The sequence below is a fragment of the Eulemur rufifrons genome, chromosome 14 (assembly GCF_041146395.1).
Source record: "Eulemur rufifrons isolate Redbay chromosome 14, OSU_ERuf_1, whole genome shotgun sequence".
Classification (NCBI taxonomy): domain Eukaryota; kingdom Metazoa; phylum Chordata; class Mammalia; order Primates; family Lemuridae; genus Eulemur; species Eulemur rufifrons.
The window spans coordinates 11,182,552-11,198,055 of record NC_090996.1 but is presented as its reverse complement, the minus strand read 5'-3'; the positions used below and the strand labels follow the sequence as shown (position 1 = coordinate 11,198,055).

The window sequence follows — 15,504 nt, the reverse complement described above, 5'->3', positions numbered from 1 at the left end:
CGCGAAGTCACGTGCCTGGGTTCGGCTCGCCAGCGAGGCCCCGCAGGCGTTCGGCGGCCGGCTAGCGGGGCCTAGCACGGCTGAGGTACTCCACGGTCGATTGGCCCGGTCTGGGCAGGCAAAAGGCCTGGCGCGGGCTCGGGGGCGCTCCCGGCATCCCTCGGGCGGCGGCGGCGGCGGCTAAGCAAGGCTAAGGGGGGCGAGGCGAGGCGAGGCGGACTGTGCGCTCTGGGGCCGGCGGCCGGTAGAGGGGTGAGGGCGGCGACAGACTGAAGGGGAGCCGGGCCGGTAGGGCCGCCGCCGCCGCCATGCAGGAAATCATCGCTAGTGTGGACCATATCAAGTTCGACTTGGAGATCGCGGTGGAGCAGCAGCTCGGGGCGCAGCCGCTGCCCTTCCCCGGCATGGACAGTAAGCGCGGGGCCGGGGCGGGCGGGCATGCCCCTCGGTCCCGGAACTCCTTCCCCTCTCTCCTAAGACTCCGTCCTCTGGATCCCGGGATCCTCCGACTCGGTCCCAGGACTCTTGGGTCCCAGGTTCCCTTTTCCTCCGGTCCTGGGACCGCTTGTCTCTCACTCGGACCCCGGAGCCCCCTGCCTTGGCTCTTTGATCCCTTGGGGCTGTTCTAAGGCAGTCTTTAGGAGAGCAGGACCGTGTCCATGTGAATGAACAGGCAGGTTATACTGGATTGGAAACTCCGCCCCCACCGCCAACTATAAGAAAGTACTAGGATATCCCCCTGCCCTCCCCTCGCCCGCCTCTTTGAGCGCCCTCTTCTTGCTTTCGTCAAAACTGAGCCACCGGAGTTGTCCTGCTGAGGGAAGGACCACCTCCTCTGTAGGAGACCCCAACTAGACTCTCAAACTCCATTCTCCTAGGACTTGCACTCCTGGAAGCTCATCCCTCGTTTAGGGCCTGTCCCTTACTTTTTCTGGACCCTAGCTCTAGGTCAGTCATCACACCCAGGCGGCTGGTATGGACCCCTGGCCAGAACGCCCTTTACATGGTGGCTCCTGGCTTCCCCACCCTCCAACTCAGACAGGATATCTCGCACTTTAAAAGAAACCAGCAGTTTTCTTCATATCTTTTCTCCTTTTAGGACATACTTGAAAATCTAATGCTGTAGCATTAAAACTCCGGGGGTTCTTAGAGGTCATTGAATTCAATCCACAGATGGGGAAAGTGAGACCCGGGTCGGGGAAGGGACTTGCTGAAGACCTCTCAGTGCATGACAGAGCAGGCGAGCTCTCCACTGTTCTCTGCTGTCTCCCACAACTGCCAGAGGACTGCAGCTGGTTCTTCCACTTGTCCCGGCAGCCTCCCTCCCCTCAGGTGGCCACACCTTGCCATGCACGCAGGACTTCTGAGTCTGCCCTCATTGCTGATACTTCTGTACAAGATAGTGCTTATACCCAGAGACACCGGTCAAACGGCTTTGTCTTATGCACACTCAAACCCTGTCACCGCTGTACACCTCTTAAAAGCTGCTGCTCAAATTCAGACACACACTGTCTTACCTACCTCTTGGCACACGTGATCACTTTGTGCTTGCACGTGCACGTCACTCTCGCATGCTTGGCCTTTTTCTGCCTTGATGACACTAGCTGGAGGCTGTGGAATCATCTATGCAGGGCAGCTCTTTCCCTCCCACCTTTCTCTCACCTAGCACCACAGATCCACAAACCTGTCAGGGTAGGTGCAGTGGCAAGGGGCCCACATACCCCTTCCTAGGGTCAGGGATGTGCCCAGCCACAGGTGCTGTCCAGAGCTTCAGACTTGGTAGGCACCCTCAGCACTGGCTTTTCTGTAATCGTGTTCAGTATGTTCAACCTCAGCGAGGCCCCAGCCCTTCTTCACTCATCCCTGCACTTATTTGCACAGGAGTTTTGGGAAGAACTGTCAGTTTTGCCCTTGAGACATACTTTTTTTTTTTTTTGAGACAGAGTCTCACTTTGTTGCCTGGGCTAGAGTGAGTGCCGTGGCGTCAGCCTAGCTCACAGCAACCTCAAACTCCTGGACTCAGGCAATCCTTCTGCCTCAGCCTCCCGAGTAGCTGGGACTACAAGCATGTGCCACCATGCCCGGCTAATTTTTTCTATATATATTTTTTAGTTGGCCAGATAATTTCTTTCTATTTTTAGTAGAGACGGGGTCTCGCTCTTGCTCAGGCTGATCTGGAACTCCTGAGCTCAAACAATCCACCCGCCTCGGCCTCCCAGAGTGCTAGGATTACAGGCGTGAGCCACCACACCCGGCCCTTGAGGCATACTCTTATCCCATCCACCTAAGACCCAATCTCCAGGTCTGTGGACTTCTGACTTTAAGGAGTTAAGCAATGCTAATCTCTGAAATAATGAAAGACAAGAAATACTCTTAAATTATACATTTTTTTTTTTTTTTGGTAAGACTTTTTAGGCTCTTTGAAATGCAAACGGAATAACCCCCTCATAACCCCCTGTGACACCTCTTAGTTCTATAACCTCACCTAGCAAAATCTGCCTGCTTCCAAGAAGCCAAGGAATCTCGCAAGTTAGCACCGGGAGGCATGTACATGGGCCTCAGAGAGGCCATCAGTGGGTTTTCAGCAATTCTAAAACGCCTACTGATAGAGAACATTGTTTATGAAGCCAAGGACGGTTTATTCTGGTAGCCATGGCCGGTGAATTCCTGGGCTCATCAGAACAGCCGGCCCCTGGAGCCCGCTGACTTCCACCGCACTCTGCCTCTGTCGTCTTGCTCCCCTCACCAGAACCGGCTGCATCTGTGGGAATGAGAGACTGTGCTCCCTTAATAATTGTAGGTGAACGTTGCATATTTTGAGCAGTCCTGCTTCTGTGTCTTCACTTCTGGTCTTCCCTCTGGATTGGAGTCTCAGAGGCCCAATTCACTTGTTTGTACTTCCTGTGAGATCATTCCCTCCCTCTGCCTCGGGTTAATGTGCCTGTGAATTCGCCCTCCTGGAAGGTGTGAGCTGGGGGTAATTAATTCTGTGATCTTGTGCTCTATCCTTCCTTTCCCTGCCCACTCTTGACTCCTTGAAAGCATCTTACAGGAGGGTCTCAAAGCACTGAATGATGACTGGTCTCCATGTATGTGTCATATTTTGCAGGGAATGACTAAAATAAGAAGCTTTTTCCTTGCTTGGTTGGGGTTTGCAATTTTTTGCCACTCTATTTCCTGTACCCTGAGCCTTCATGGGTCAATGGCCAGAAGGGTTCCCTCCAACTGTCTTCATATGTCACCAGTAGCAGTTGTACCTAGCTTTGTTTGATGTCTCCCCTTTTTCTTTTCTTTCTATAGAGTCGGGGGCTGCCGTCTGTGAATTCTTTTTGAAAGCTGCCTGCGGCAAAGGTAAGAGATTCCTGGTTCCCTGACATGCCTCCTGAGGTGCCCTTCCACCGCCTTGTCCCCTAGTAGGCTTATAGGCCACCAGGTCTCTGGCTTGCATTGCTTTCTGCAGACTAACAGTGTCCATAGACGAAGCTGTAGTTTAGGTAGGGTAGGAAGCTGATTGTGTCTTCTGCCTGAAACCTAAAACACAGGACTGAACATGTCACCTTACCTTCCTCATGGCCATGAGCTGACCTGTGGCATGGAGAGAAGCCCCCAGCATGGAGGCTCTCAGGAACTTTCTCAAGGTCACCGAGTTAATGAGTGGATTAGCTCAGGCTTTTCTGACTCCACAGTCCACACAGGCTCACTATCCTCTGGCCTCTAATCAAAAGACCCCACGATGCTCTGTCTCATGGGGTCTTGTTCACACTAACCAGGCCCCCAACAGAGGCTGCATGAGCCAGTCTATTTGTTAGTTCATAAGAAGTATCACTGGGCAGGACCCTACATGCCATGGTCTGGGCATTTTTCTCCCTGTAGGAAAATTATTTAGGAAACAAAATTTTAACCAGAAACTTGAATAGGGAGCATAGAATCAGAGCAAGGGGGTGGCTTTGGTGAGATTTGCTTCTGTAATGCAGTCATTTACCATTGAAGCGGTAGACCTTCAGGTAGATCAACCAGGTCAACTTCACGCTGTTTGTTCGGAACTTTATTCCCCCACTGGGCTCCTGGTCTCACTCTCCCGTCTTTGCTTAGTAATGCTGCCCTGTGATTAGCCACCTGTTAGCACTGCCGTCCTTAACACAGAGCACTTTGACAGTCTCTGTGTTGACTACTACAGGAGCCACTAGCCACTTGTAGCTATTCAAATTAAATTAGTTAAATCAAGTAACATTTAAGATGCAGTTCTTCAGTCACACTTGTCATATTTCAAATGCTCAGTAGCCACATGTGGCTAGCAGCTGCCATACTGGACAGCAGAGATGTGTAACATTCCATCACTGCAGAAAGTTTTATCTCGTTCTTTCCCTGTGTCAAGCCCTCCTTCTGGTTGGGCCTTCCCAGTGGTCCTGCCAGACTGCCTGTTAGAAGTCTGACATTCCCACAGGATGGCTCTGTCCCACCTGGGGGGAGTGATCACTCAGGCCCTGCCACAGACCTCCCTCCATGTGTGTACGTCACCTTTCTTCAATTCCGAAGTTGCTCCTCTACTTAATTCTTGAAGGCCAGGTGGGCAATTTTCACTAGAGACGGAGGCTGCCTGGAGTCCAGGCATCTGCTGGTGGTCCTCTTTGTCCTTTAGAGTTTCCCAAACCCCAGTCTTTCTTTTACCACCCCTAGAAGTTTTTCATGTCTGTGAACCACTGGAACTATTCTTAAATTAAGAAATAAACTCACCCCCTCAGGCTCGTTATGTAATATCTGTGAGATCATGAATAACTATTTACTGCCTAAAATCATGTTGCCTTCTACCAGGGCACCTCTGCCATCTTCCAGGTTATGCCGCCTCCAGGTGGCTCAAGGAGGTTGGGGGAATGAAGGTACCTCGGCTCCCCCAGGCCGAGTACCCCCCACCACCCCCAGGCTCAGGGCTGCACCTTGCCTCACACCACACCCCCATCTTCCCGGCAGGGGGCATGTGCCCATTCCGCCACATCAGTGGTGAGAAGACAGTTGTGTGCAAACACTGGCTGCGGGGACTGTGCAAGAAAGGGGACCAGTGCGAGTTCCTACACGAGTATGACATGACCAAGATGCCCGAGTGCTACTTCTACTCCAAGTTCGGTAAGGTGCATGGAGCCCTGGGGTCTACCGGCTGCTCAGTGGCCCGCAGAGAGTCTGTCTGCTTCTCCTGTTTTTCCAGCTTCACATGAGAAACTCAGGCAGAGCCCGCCAGCTTCAGGTGGCTCTTCCATTAGAGGGTGGCATGATTATTCTCTGCTCATCCCTTATATCTTTGTAGTTTGTTAGTGTTTGGAGCACTTTCAAGTACTCAGGGATATTCAGACTGGCGGGGGGGGGGGGGGAGGGGGACCTGGTTTCTGCCCACATCTGCCTTCTCCTTCCAGCGTGGTCACTCCTGGGGGGCAGAGTTGGTTCCTGTTCTCTGTGAGTATGATCCTGGGTAAAAGCTCAACTGTCCTAAACAGCCCTTGAATATCAGGTCTCAAGGGCTGTCTTCTAGTGGCAGTGAGCCCTGCTTTTCACCTGGAATCTGAGATTACTTTGAGCCCTGCTTAGAGGCTCAGCTGTCCTGAGTGGCCTGTGTGGAGCAGAGCAGGGGAGGGTAGAGGTGGCAGGAGAGCTGTTGTGCTCCCTGATGGAATTAGTCCCCAGGGTCTCTGCTCTGATCTGCTCTTGGAAGTTTCCCAGGAGTCAGCTCTGTTGGTCAGCACGAGGGCTGGCTCTGGCCCCAGGACTTCCAGCCCCAGGCCCTGAGCAGGTGGCTGGGCAGGAGGCTGGAAGCCAGCTGAAGTCTGCGGCCAGCTGAGGAGTGCTGGGCACACTTTACACTTTCAAAGCACTGTTGTCGGTGGAGACATTAATTATTTCAGCATCCCAGCAGGCTTGGCTTGCTGCCTTATTAATGATAGCTGTGGCTTGTTTTGTGGAGGCAGCACAAGCTGAGAAGTCAAAGCAGACAGACAGAAATAGGACCAGGCTTCCCAGCTCCCCAGGCATTGTCTGATCTGCCACATCGCCCCTCATCCACGGAGCACTGGAATGGGGCAGTGGCCTCCCATCTGCCCCCAGAAGCAGGAGCCAGTCCTCCTGGGCAGGCTCTCAAGGGCACCTCTCTGCCAGCTGGCCTGGGGTTCCCTCCTTCCTTGCTGACGGCCCTGGGCCCAGCAGCCCCCACATGTTTCCGTGATGCCCCCTCTGTCTGCCCTTCCCCTGCAGAGCCTGCCCTGTGCAGACGCAGTATCCGAAGCTTCTATCACCTGCGCCACGGACACGTGTTGAAGGTCCCCCTTCTAGACTCTAGCAGGACAGTGGTGAAGAGGACAGGCCTGGTCCTTGCCCTGTGGAGCTTTTGTTCTAGTGGCCTGGGGAAAGAGCCAGCTGATAAGCCAGTGAGACAAACAGAGAAGAGAATTATTTGTGAAAAGTGCTCGGAAGGAAATAAACTTGTGGTGAGACCACATGATGGCATCTACTTAGGCAGAGTGGTCAGGGCAGGTCTCTTGAGGGGGTTCCTCAGCTGGGAGCCGAAGGCTGAGAAGGGGCGGTCCGTGCAGAGGGATGGTTGTGGCCCACGTGGCTGACCCTGTAGAAGGCCTTGTGGGTCTCGGGAAGGAGTCTGCATTTCCCTTGAGTTTTGAGCACAGTTTTAACATGGATTGGAGAGGCCAAGCCTGGAGGTGGGCAGGTGCCCAGGGAGGCAGTTCCCAGTGCTGGTGGCCAGCTGGGCTGGTTGCCTCTAAGAGGTACATGTCCACAAGTGCTATCACCACCACAGGGACTCAGCCTTGAGTTCCCAAGTTGTACCTGCTTGTGTCCCAAATGATAGCATTTCTCAGACACCGTCCCCCCGAACTCATAGATGTGAAGAACCATCTGAGTAGAACAGTCATTTCCTGGTCTCAGTGGGTACATTTGCATATCTGGGTCCCCCACTGCCCGAGACACCCCCTCTGCCTGAATAGGGGACGGAAAGATGAATTTTGGTAATTGTGTACCCCTTGCCAGCCTCTGCTGGTGTCGTCGACCCTCTCGGCAGCACTGACACACAGGAGGGAAGGACCATCACAGCCCCACTGTACAGGGCAGGAAACGGGCCCAGAGAGACTGCCCTGGGTCTCAGGGCTCACCAGGCAGAGACTGGACACCAGAACCGCCTGGCCCCTCTTTGCTTTGCCTTGGGAGAAGCCAAGGTGAGCCTCGCCCTGGCTCTCTTGGCATGTCCCAGAGGGCCGCATGTCTGGGTTTCCCTGCAGGGGAGTGCAGCAACAAGGAGTGCCCCTTCCTGCACATCGACCCCGAGTCCAAGATCAAGGACTGCCCTTGGTATGACCGCGGCTTCTGTAAGCACGGTAGGTGCTGGGGTGGGCTGGGCCCCCAGCAAAAGGCCAGCCCTCTCTCCTCTGTCCACATGACCCTGGAGGCTGACAGCTGGCCCACCTGGGGCATCACTGGCTTCCTGTCCCGCCTATCCTAGCAAAACCTGATGTATTGTGGCTAAGGAGGCTTTTTTTTACCCTTCATCTCTCTTGAGCCTCCCAAGGATGCTGTGGGGGGTGGTCTTGCCTGCATTTTTGATAAGGAGACCAGTGTTGAGAGGTTGAGTCCCTGCCTACTCTCCCCTGTGAATAAGAAGCAAAGCCAGCATTGGAAGCCATGCTCTGGCTTTCAGGCTGATGGGGAGACACTGTTCCCCACAGAGGGGATGTCTGTGTGACCCTGATGCTTGGCTCTGCAGGTCCCCTGTGCAGGCACCGGCACACGCGGAGAGTCATCTGTGTCAATTACCTCGTGGGATTCTGCCCGGAGGGGCCCTCGTGTAAATTCATGCAGTGAGTAACCAGCTGCTTCCCCTACTCATACCCCTAGCTCCTGGCCCAGGCCCTGCTGCTGTCCTCTGTATCCTCCAGGGGTCTAGCTGGGCTTTGGTCACAGGGTGGTGTCAGTACCAGAGCCTGGGGCAGGAGTGGGAGGTGGAGAAGGAACTGCTTATAGCCACTGGTGCTTCTGAGCCCAGAGGTGGCTCTGCATAGATCAACTCCCAACCTTCCTTGCATCACCGGCCATCTGAGAATGTGATAAAAGCTGTGGGCCAGAAACACACACGTAGCCTTGCATATTATTTAGGGAGTTTAGGGACTTTAAGTTAAGTACCTGTGCCCTAAAGAAAGGGGACTAAAGTTTCAAGGCCCCCCATGTGGAGGTCCTGAGCTTGGGGTTCCACATACAGTAGTTTATGTAACTGACAAGTGTAAAAGATAGAATGTCCCCATTTCACACATGAGTACACTGAGGCTCAGAGCTTGATCACTCAACAGGGGCACATGGTGGCAGGCGGTGGCACCTTGTCAAAGGCAAGTCTTTAGGCCCCCAAAGATGGGTTCTTGCTCAGTGAGGTTAGTGCCTCTCTCCCAGGTCCACTGCCTTGTCCTCAGGAGCCCAGTACACATCTGTCACTTTGGGTGGTTGTAGGGCCAGGCTTCCGCCAGGGACTGCAGAAGAGCCTCCACTCCTCCTGTGCTACCTCCATCCACACTGCTGAGCCTGCATCGGGAGCACAGTCTCTTGGTCTGTTGGGACCCTGGTCCCTGGCTCACTGCAGGCAGGTAGCCAATGCTGCCACTTGATTCTGCTCCCTAGAGAGCCCAGGCGCCTACAAGTGGTCCATGGATTCCTGCCTGTGGGGCAGGCATATCACTGAGTGACTCTGCCTGTAGTCAGAGGAAGTGCTGACACTCGAGTGAGACCCTGCAGGGCGGTGGGGTTCTGTGTGTGCAGCCCCTGGTGTGTGGCAGGCACGTACTGATACCAGTGCAGCCGTATTCCTTCATTTCCAAGCGGCAGTGGCCCAAGGCTTCCTGGCTCGGTGTGGGCAGAGCTGGGTCTGAGCCCAGGAAAGTTAGTTCTGTTCTTCCCATTCTTGTGGCCTCCCAGAGGCAGAGCAGAGTGCCAGCCCCCACTGTGTCTGTGCAGTTTGTGTCACTTTGTGCTGGGGCAGCTGGGTGTGATTTTCCTAGACCCAGAATTTGAGAACATGGCCTGGCCTCTCTCCCCCATCCCACCTTCTCCTTCTCTTGTTCTCATCCCTCTGGTTGCCGGGTGACCAGCCCTCGATTTGAACTGCCGATGGGAACCACCGAGCAGCCCCCACTGCCGCAGCAGACGCAGCCTCCAGCAAAGGTACCGTGCCTTGGCCCCTCCTTGGCATGCACCGCCCCTGGCAGTGCTCTCCCTACAGAGAGAGCTGCTGTACCTGCCACCTTGGCGTGCAGCTTGCTTTAGATCCAGCTGGAGACCTTGTCAGCGGAGGGCAAGCGAGGAGGAGGGAGAGAAAGGGAGTCTCTCCCTACCCCATGAGTTCTAGCAGAAAAGTCGGGACAAAGCAGTTTGCATTTCCCTCTAGAGATGGAGGGCATCCAGCCCTAGAACCTCAGCACAGCAAGGCTGAGAAGGGATGAGCAGGGTGGCAGACAGGGTTCAGGTGTCGTGGGACTGTCCTTTGCAAGATGGGGCTGCCTGGCTCAGCAGTCTGCCTGGCTCAGCAGTGTCTGCGTCGGGGCTAGACTGGAGGGTGGCCTGGGCACCCTGTGTCTGCTGCTCTTGCTTTTCGGTCAGACCCTTCCCTTTACAAATGGGGAAACTGAGACTCCCAGAGGGAGGGACTTGACTGAGGTGATACCGCTGGGCAGAAGCAGATGTGGGAGCAGAACCAAGAGCAACTGGTTCTCTGGCCATCGCCGTCACTGCTCCAGGGGAGGTTCCTGCTGCGGGAAGAGGGGCTGAGAACACAGGACTGAAGGCCCAGCGGCTCCAGTTCTGTAGAAAAGGGCTTCACAACCAAACAGTTGGTCTGTCCCCCTCTAGCATGGGGAGAGGGGGAATTGCCATAGACAAATGGGGATCTGAAGCAGCTCCCCAAAACCAAGGGCACCCTGAGTTTGGTTATGGGATGGGGGGTTGGGCCCAGAGGAAGGGCCAGCCTGGGGTCAGGCAGGGTCTCCTATAGGCCCACCAAGTAAACCCACCCGGCGAGCTTAAAGCCTCACCTCCTGCCTGGTTGGGCTCTGGGTCTGTTGCCAAAGCTCCACCAGGCCCCCTCAGTGCTGGAGGCTGAGTAGGTGCTGGTGCGGCTGCCCTTGCCTGCTCCACTGACCCCCACACCCAGGGGGCAGTGGTACCGATCAAACTGAACTCTTTGTCAGGAAAACCAGGAATTCCTGGGTGTGGTGCAGCTGTAAGGACCTGGGACCTGGGGGTTTCCTAGCTGGGGTTCTGCATTTTCGGGAACCAAAGCCAGAACCCTCTTGGTTGGGAGGTGGCCTTGCTGTCGAATACCCACCCCCAGAGCCCCTGTCCTCCTCTTTCTTGCGTGACTCCCTAGAGGAGGGCCCTTAGCCCCTAGATGGCAGGCCAGTGTGTCAGGCTCCAACTGTTTTTCTGTGACTGTTGCTCGCCGTGTAGGCTGCTAAACATCTGGCTGAACCAAGCGTTCATCCTGACCTGAAGCTAGAACCTCAGAAACAAAAGTAAGGCCTGATCATGCCCTCGCCCCACTGCCCCAGAGACCTCCTTTTGTCTCTTTGGTGTTTTGTTTTCTACTTTTAGTTTCCGTTTTTGTGTGTCTGCATGGTGTTTTTCGGGCAGCAGCTCCTGCCATCATCACCAGATGTTTCTCTTCTGCCCGCTCTCCTAAGCTGGGCCATCACGGAAGCCCTTCTTCCTGTTGGCCATGCGGGACAAGTCCCGCCCTCTTTTTCCTGTCCCCATTGGTAGTCTGCGTGCACGTGTTTTCCACAGTAAAACCGTGTTGTGTAACTCTTTCCAGCAAAGTAACAATCCGCCATTACAAAGGTCGTCCTCCTTGATCCAGTTAACGAGTCAGAACTCTTCTCCCAACCAGCAGAGAGTCCCGCAGGTCATCGGAGTCATGCAGAGTCAAAACAGCAGCGCAGGCAACCGGGGCCCCCGGCCGCTGGAGCAGGTCACCTGCTACAAGGTGAGTCCCGGGGCTGGGGACAGGGTGGGGTCTCCACTCCAGTGTCAAGGTCATTCCCTCATTCCCCCGTTTGGCTATATTTGAAAAATGGAAACATTTTTTGTTTTTGCTGATTAAGGTCACAATCTAGTTACAATTTCCTATGGTAGGCTAGAGGCTATCCTACTTCTTACCACAACACAAGGTAAAGGATGGTAAAAACATGCTACTGAATGAATGGATTGTGCTTACAAGAAAGTGAGGGAAATCTTCAAAAGGCTAGGGACAAAATGGAAGCAGAAATCCAGGAAAGAGTGGATCATTGAAGCCTCTGGCTGCTCTGGAGGCATCCTCAGATCCTGCATGGGCACACCCAAGAACAGGACATTAAATTAGAACACCTGTCCCCCGGCCCCTTTTTCTAGTACATAAAATGGGATGCTCAGAGAAAGGAAAGGGTGAGCTATCCATTGAGAGTTTGTAGTTATCGGCAGGCCTTCACATGAGTTTGGGCCTGTATTCACATCGTTGGGGAGGGCCAAAAAGTTACAAACTGAGTTTTCTAATAAAATCACCCTGGGACTGATGTGCCCCTGGCACCTGACAGGAGCAATCCCCAGTGCTCTTTGAAGAGTATATTCTCAACCCAAGCCACACAGAATTCCCAGAGCTAGAGTTCTGAAGAACGAGTTCATGATTGAAAATCACAAAACATACATGGAAATAAGCACCACTCTGAGTCCACAGAAACAGCCAGCAATAGAACTAGACCCACAAAGACTTCAGATTTGGGAATCATTAGACATAAAACACAAAATTAGTACATGCTTTTTGTAAAAAGTTTTAGATGATATAGAAGTGTTTAAGGTAGAAAGTGTCCCTTAATCCCATCTTTCCTAAAACAGCCACTTTATTCAGTGTGTTGTATTTTCACACTTTTTCATTTCCCTTTACACTTGTAAATGCCATCAGGGACACCCAGACCAAATTTGGAGAACTGCTGTTCTAAACTTATTCACGCAAGCCCAAGGATAATATGTATTTTAATACAGATAGGGCTCTAACACGCATAACATTTTCTTTATAATATCTTGTGGCAGTTTCTGCGTCAGTATATGGAAATCTAATCTCTTCCAGTGGCCGCATAGTAACAAGCACACCTTAACCAGTTCTCTGTAGACAATAAGTTATTTAGTTTTTGCTGCTAATAACAGTGCTGAATGAGACACCTGGACATTAGTGAGCTTTTGTCTGATGATGTCGTTAGGAAGGTCCAAGTCAAAGGGCATGTACTTAAAATGTTCTTAGAACTTGCCCTCAAGAAATGCTGAGCCCCAGGGCACTTACCAGGGCCATCAGATGTTCATTGAGCTCCTGCTCTGTGCTGGCTCTGCTGCGGAGACAGAGACTGCCGCCGCTCTTTCCTGGCGGAAGAAGGCAGACGCCTGAAGACACTCAAATGAAAAGTTCATGTGCATTCAGGGAAGGCCTGACAAGGGGGATTTCTGAGCCTGAGCACTAAATGTGAGAAGAGCATGGAAAGTGGGGTGGGGTGGGGTGGAGCTGGGGGGCGGGTGGCATGCCCCATGCAGAGCACACTATATTCAGCAGGGCCTCTGAAGCACTCTGCTAAGTCTTGGAACCTTAGAAAGGTGGGGCTGGGGTGACGTGACCACTTGTTACCATGGGCACATTGTACTGTTAATTCCAGAGACACCTCGTGGGAATCCTAGATTCAGCCCAGGGTGGGCTGTGGAGGCTGATGGGTGGGTGAGTGCTCTGAATGGGGCCATGTAATCCCCTCTGGCCATCACATTAGCCCAAGGGCCAATTGGCAGCTACCAAGGCCACTCATCCACACAGAAGTCACACCTATAGATGAGACAAATTTGAAAATGCTGGGGTCAGGGGAATAGAGCAGGCAGGAGTGCTGGGTCGAGATTAAGCAGAGCCCCTGTTGCACACACAAGACGCAGGGACAGGGGGTGGGGAGCACACTCTGCCCCCAGCTGCCTTTTGACCTTTGTTTAGAGCTTGAGAATGGAGAAAGGCTTCAGAAGGGCCTGCATGATCAGGGCTGGGTTTCTCAGAGGTGACTATAGCTCCCCTCATCCAAGTCTCACCTTTGTCCCATCTCTGATCCTGTCATCCAAACCTGTCCCCAGGGTAATTTAGACAGGTGTGTAAGAGCCAGGAGGAAAAACTTCTGCCCAGTCTCAGTGTCCATAGCACTGGCTCCCCAACCAAGTTGGGGGAGAAGCCTGGTGGCTTCTCTTACGTTGTCCTGTCTCCTGCCAGGGAGCCCCAGACGTTGGCTCAGAGGTAAGTGATTGGCCTGCTGTGCAGAGGGGCTTGGTCCCCGAACAGGTAGGGGAGCTCAGGTGCCATGGGCTTTTCTCCATCCTGCCGGCTACTTGTGAGAGTCCCTCCCTGGGCAGGCCCCGTGTCCAGCGCAGGTCTGGTGTGGGCCTGTGAGGTGCTGGCAGATCATTGTCTGGTGGCCTTGTCCTCCCTTCCATCTGCTGAGTTGCTGGCTGCAGTTACCACACCACTGTACTTCCCTGAGTTCCCTTTCCCTTCAGTTTGGAAGAAAATATATACCAATGAGAATTTCAGAGTCCTGTCCCCTATTGGATATTTGGTGGGTGCTGCCTTAGTTGAAAATTGCATTTGAAAACGATATTGTTTTTTGTCTCCTCCTTCCCCATCCTGCTGTTTCCAGTGTGGTGAAAAAGGACACTACGCCAACAGATGCACCAAAGGGCACTTGGCCTTTCTCAGTGGACAGTGACAGCAGCTGGAGCCAGCTCAGGGCAGCCCGAGGGGCCTCACTGTTAGGAGCGTGCATTTAACTGTCTCATGCCATGCTGGTTCAGCTCTGACTGGAGCTGGCCCGTGGGCACATGGGGGTCATCGTTCTGAGGGGCCACGTCCATTAGTCTATCATTTTGCTGTAATCTTTTTTTTAAAGGGGACATGTGCTCCAGTTGGGTCCTTCAAGTGGACATCATGTTTGTCTAGGTATCAGTGCCTCCTTTCTGGGATTTCCTGCACACCTGCCCTCTGGGGAGGGGAGGGGAGGGAGTTGCCAGGGAAGGCTTGTGCCTGCAGTTGTGTTGGAAGCTGGCCTTTCCCCTCAGGGCCCCATTACACACCAATTCTTGGTGACCCTAGGGGCTGGTGGATCCTTCAAAGCTGTGGCCAGGTCACGCCTGCTTCCTCCTTGTCCTGCTGAATCCAGAACTGTGCCTATCAATGTGATTTACAAGGGAGTCCCCAGTAGCAATCGTGGCCCAGGTGGCCGTGGTCAAAGAGGGTGCAGGGCTCTCCAGTTCGAGGTTCTCTTTTTCCTCTGGGCTTTTTCCCTGGGGCACCTGCCTGACAGTGTTTAAGGTATACCTTGAGCTGGAGTTGCAGGCCTTCAGATAGATGACCAGCCCATCTGAACCTACCTCCTGCCCATCAAGCATCTGTACTGTCACTCAGACACCTGTGGCATGTGGAGGAGACCGCCTTGTCCCTGAGCCTGGAAAATGTGAAACTCACCTGCGACCTGCTAGGCAAGTGGGCCTATCCAAATAGACGAGAACAATTTTTATGAAGTTGATTAAAGCTTGTTTTTTAAGCCGTGTCTCATTACTTCAGGGACTCCACACCAAAGGTGAAGACTTGTGATGGCTGCACTAGCTGTGACACTGCTGCTTTCTTGTCCCTCTCAGCAAATACGAATTTTAGAGGGAGGCGATGCTCCCAGGAAAGGCCTTTGTAGGGGCAGCTGGTCACTTCTGGGAGTTTGACCTTTGAAGCAGCCAGCTGGCAGGTCTCCTTACCTTATCTCAGATGTTCAGTGACACCTGTTCACGCTCTTTCAAGTTCAGATCTGGGAGATACTGGGTGCAGCATCCCACCTCTGTACATTCTGTACAGTGTGTGCTCACCACGTACCCCTCAGCAAGGAACTGGTGCTAGTCTTGTGCCACTAAAGACCTCCGAGGAAGGCTAAGGAGGAGGAGTGCTAGATGTAGGGGCAGTGGGTGGTGAGCCTGCACCAGGCCCAGGTCTTTCCCTTGCCCCCATCCTGCTAAGCTTCCCACTGGTGAAGCCTCACCAGGAGGGTGACACTACCTGCAGCCTGGGAAGCAACACTGCCCAAGGTCTCCAGACAGTGCTGGGCCACCTCACCATGTAACCCCAGATGCCCCAGGGTAGTGCAGAAAAATGGGCAATGGGAAGATGTTCAGGCCATCCAAAAGTCCCTTGCTGAGAGCCACATGGTGGCCAAGGATGAAGTCCAATAGTCTTAGGAACACAGGTCCTCTGATTTATAGCATAAAGCATCAGGCAACAAAAGGCCAGAGTGTGTCCAAATGCCCATAGCTGCCCACAGTGCTCACAGCAGGGGACAGACCTCTGGGCACTGCTGACAGGGAAAGTCCAGATGACAGCCTGCCCCACTACTGAGCTGGGACATGTCACCGGGTTGTGGTTTGGGAAGCCCCCCTCCAGGCTTC

At 53.5% G+C, this 15,504-nt stretch overlaps 1 protein-coding gene across 4 annotated transcripts; it reads left to right on the top strand.

The window, feature by feature from the left end:
• The first annotated feature begins 181 nt into the window (after positions 1-181).
• Positions 182-14,591, top strand: CPSF4 (cleavage and polyadenylation specific factor 4). 4 transcript variants are annotated; one of them, XM_069485764.1, is made up of 8 exons: positions 182-411; positions 3,301-3,351; positions 4,969-5,121; positions 7,275-7,370; positions 7,757-7,850; positions 9,126-9,198; positions 10,922-11,014; positions 13,716-13,844. In XM_069485764.1, the coding sequence occupies exons 1-8, from the start codon at positions 309-311 to the stop codon at positions 13,782-13,784; spliced, it is 732 nt and encodes a 243-aa protein (XP_069341865.1). In that variant the 5' UTR covers positions 182-308; the 3' UTR covers positions 13,785-13,844. The 4 variants fall into 4 exon arrangements, with proteins under 4 accessions (XP_069341865.1, XP_069341864.1, XP_069341862.1 ...); XM_069485763.1 differs by having other exon boundaries at positions 10,919-11,014; XM_069485761.1 differs by having other exon boundaries at positions 10,844-11,014.
• The last annotated feature ends 913 nt before the right edge of the window (positions 14,592-15,504 follow it).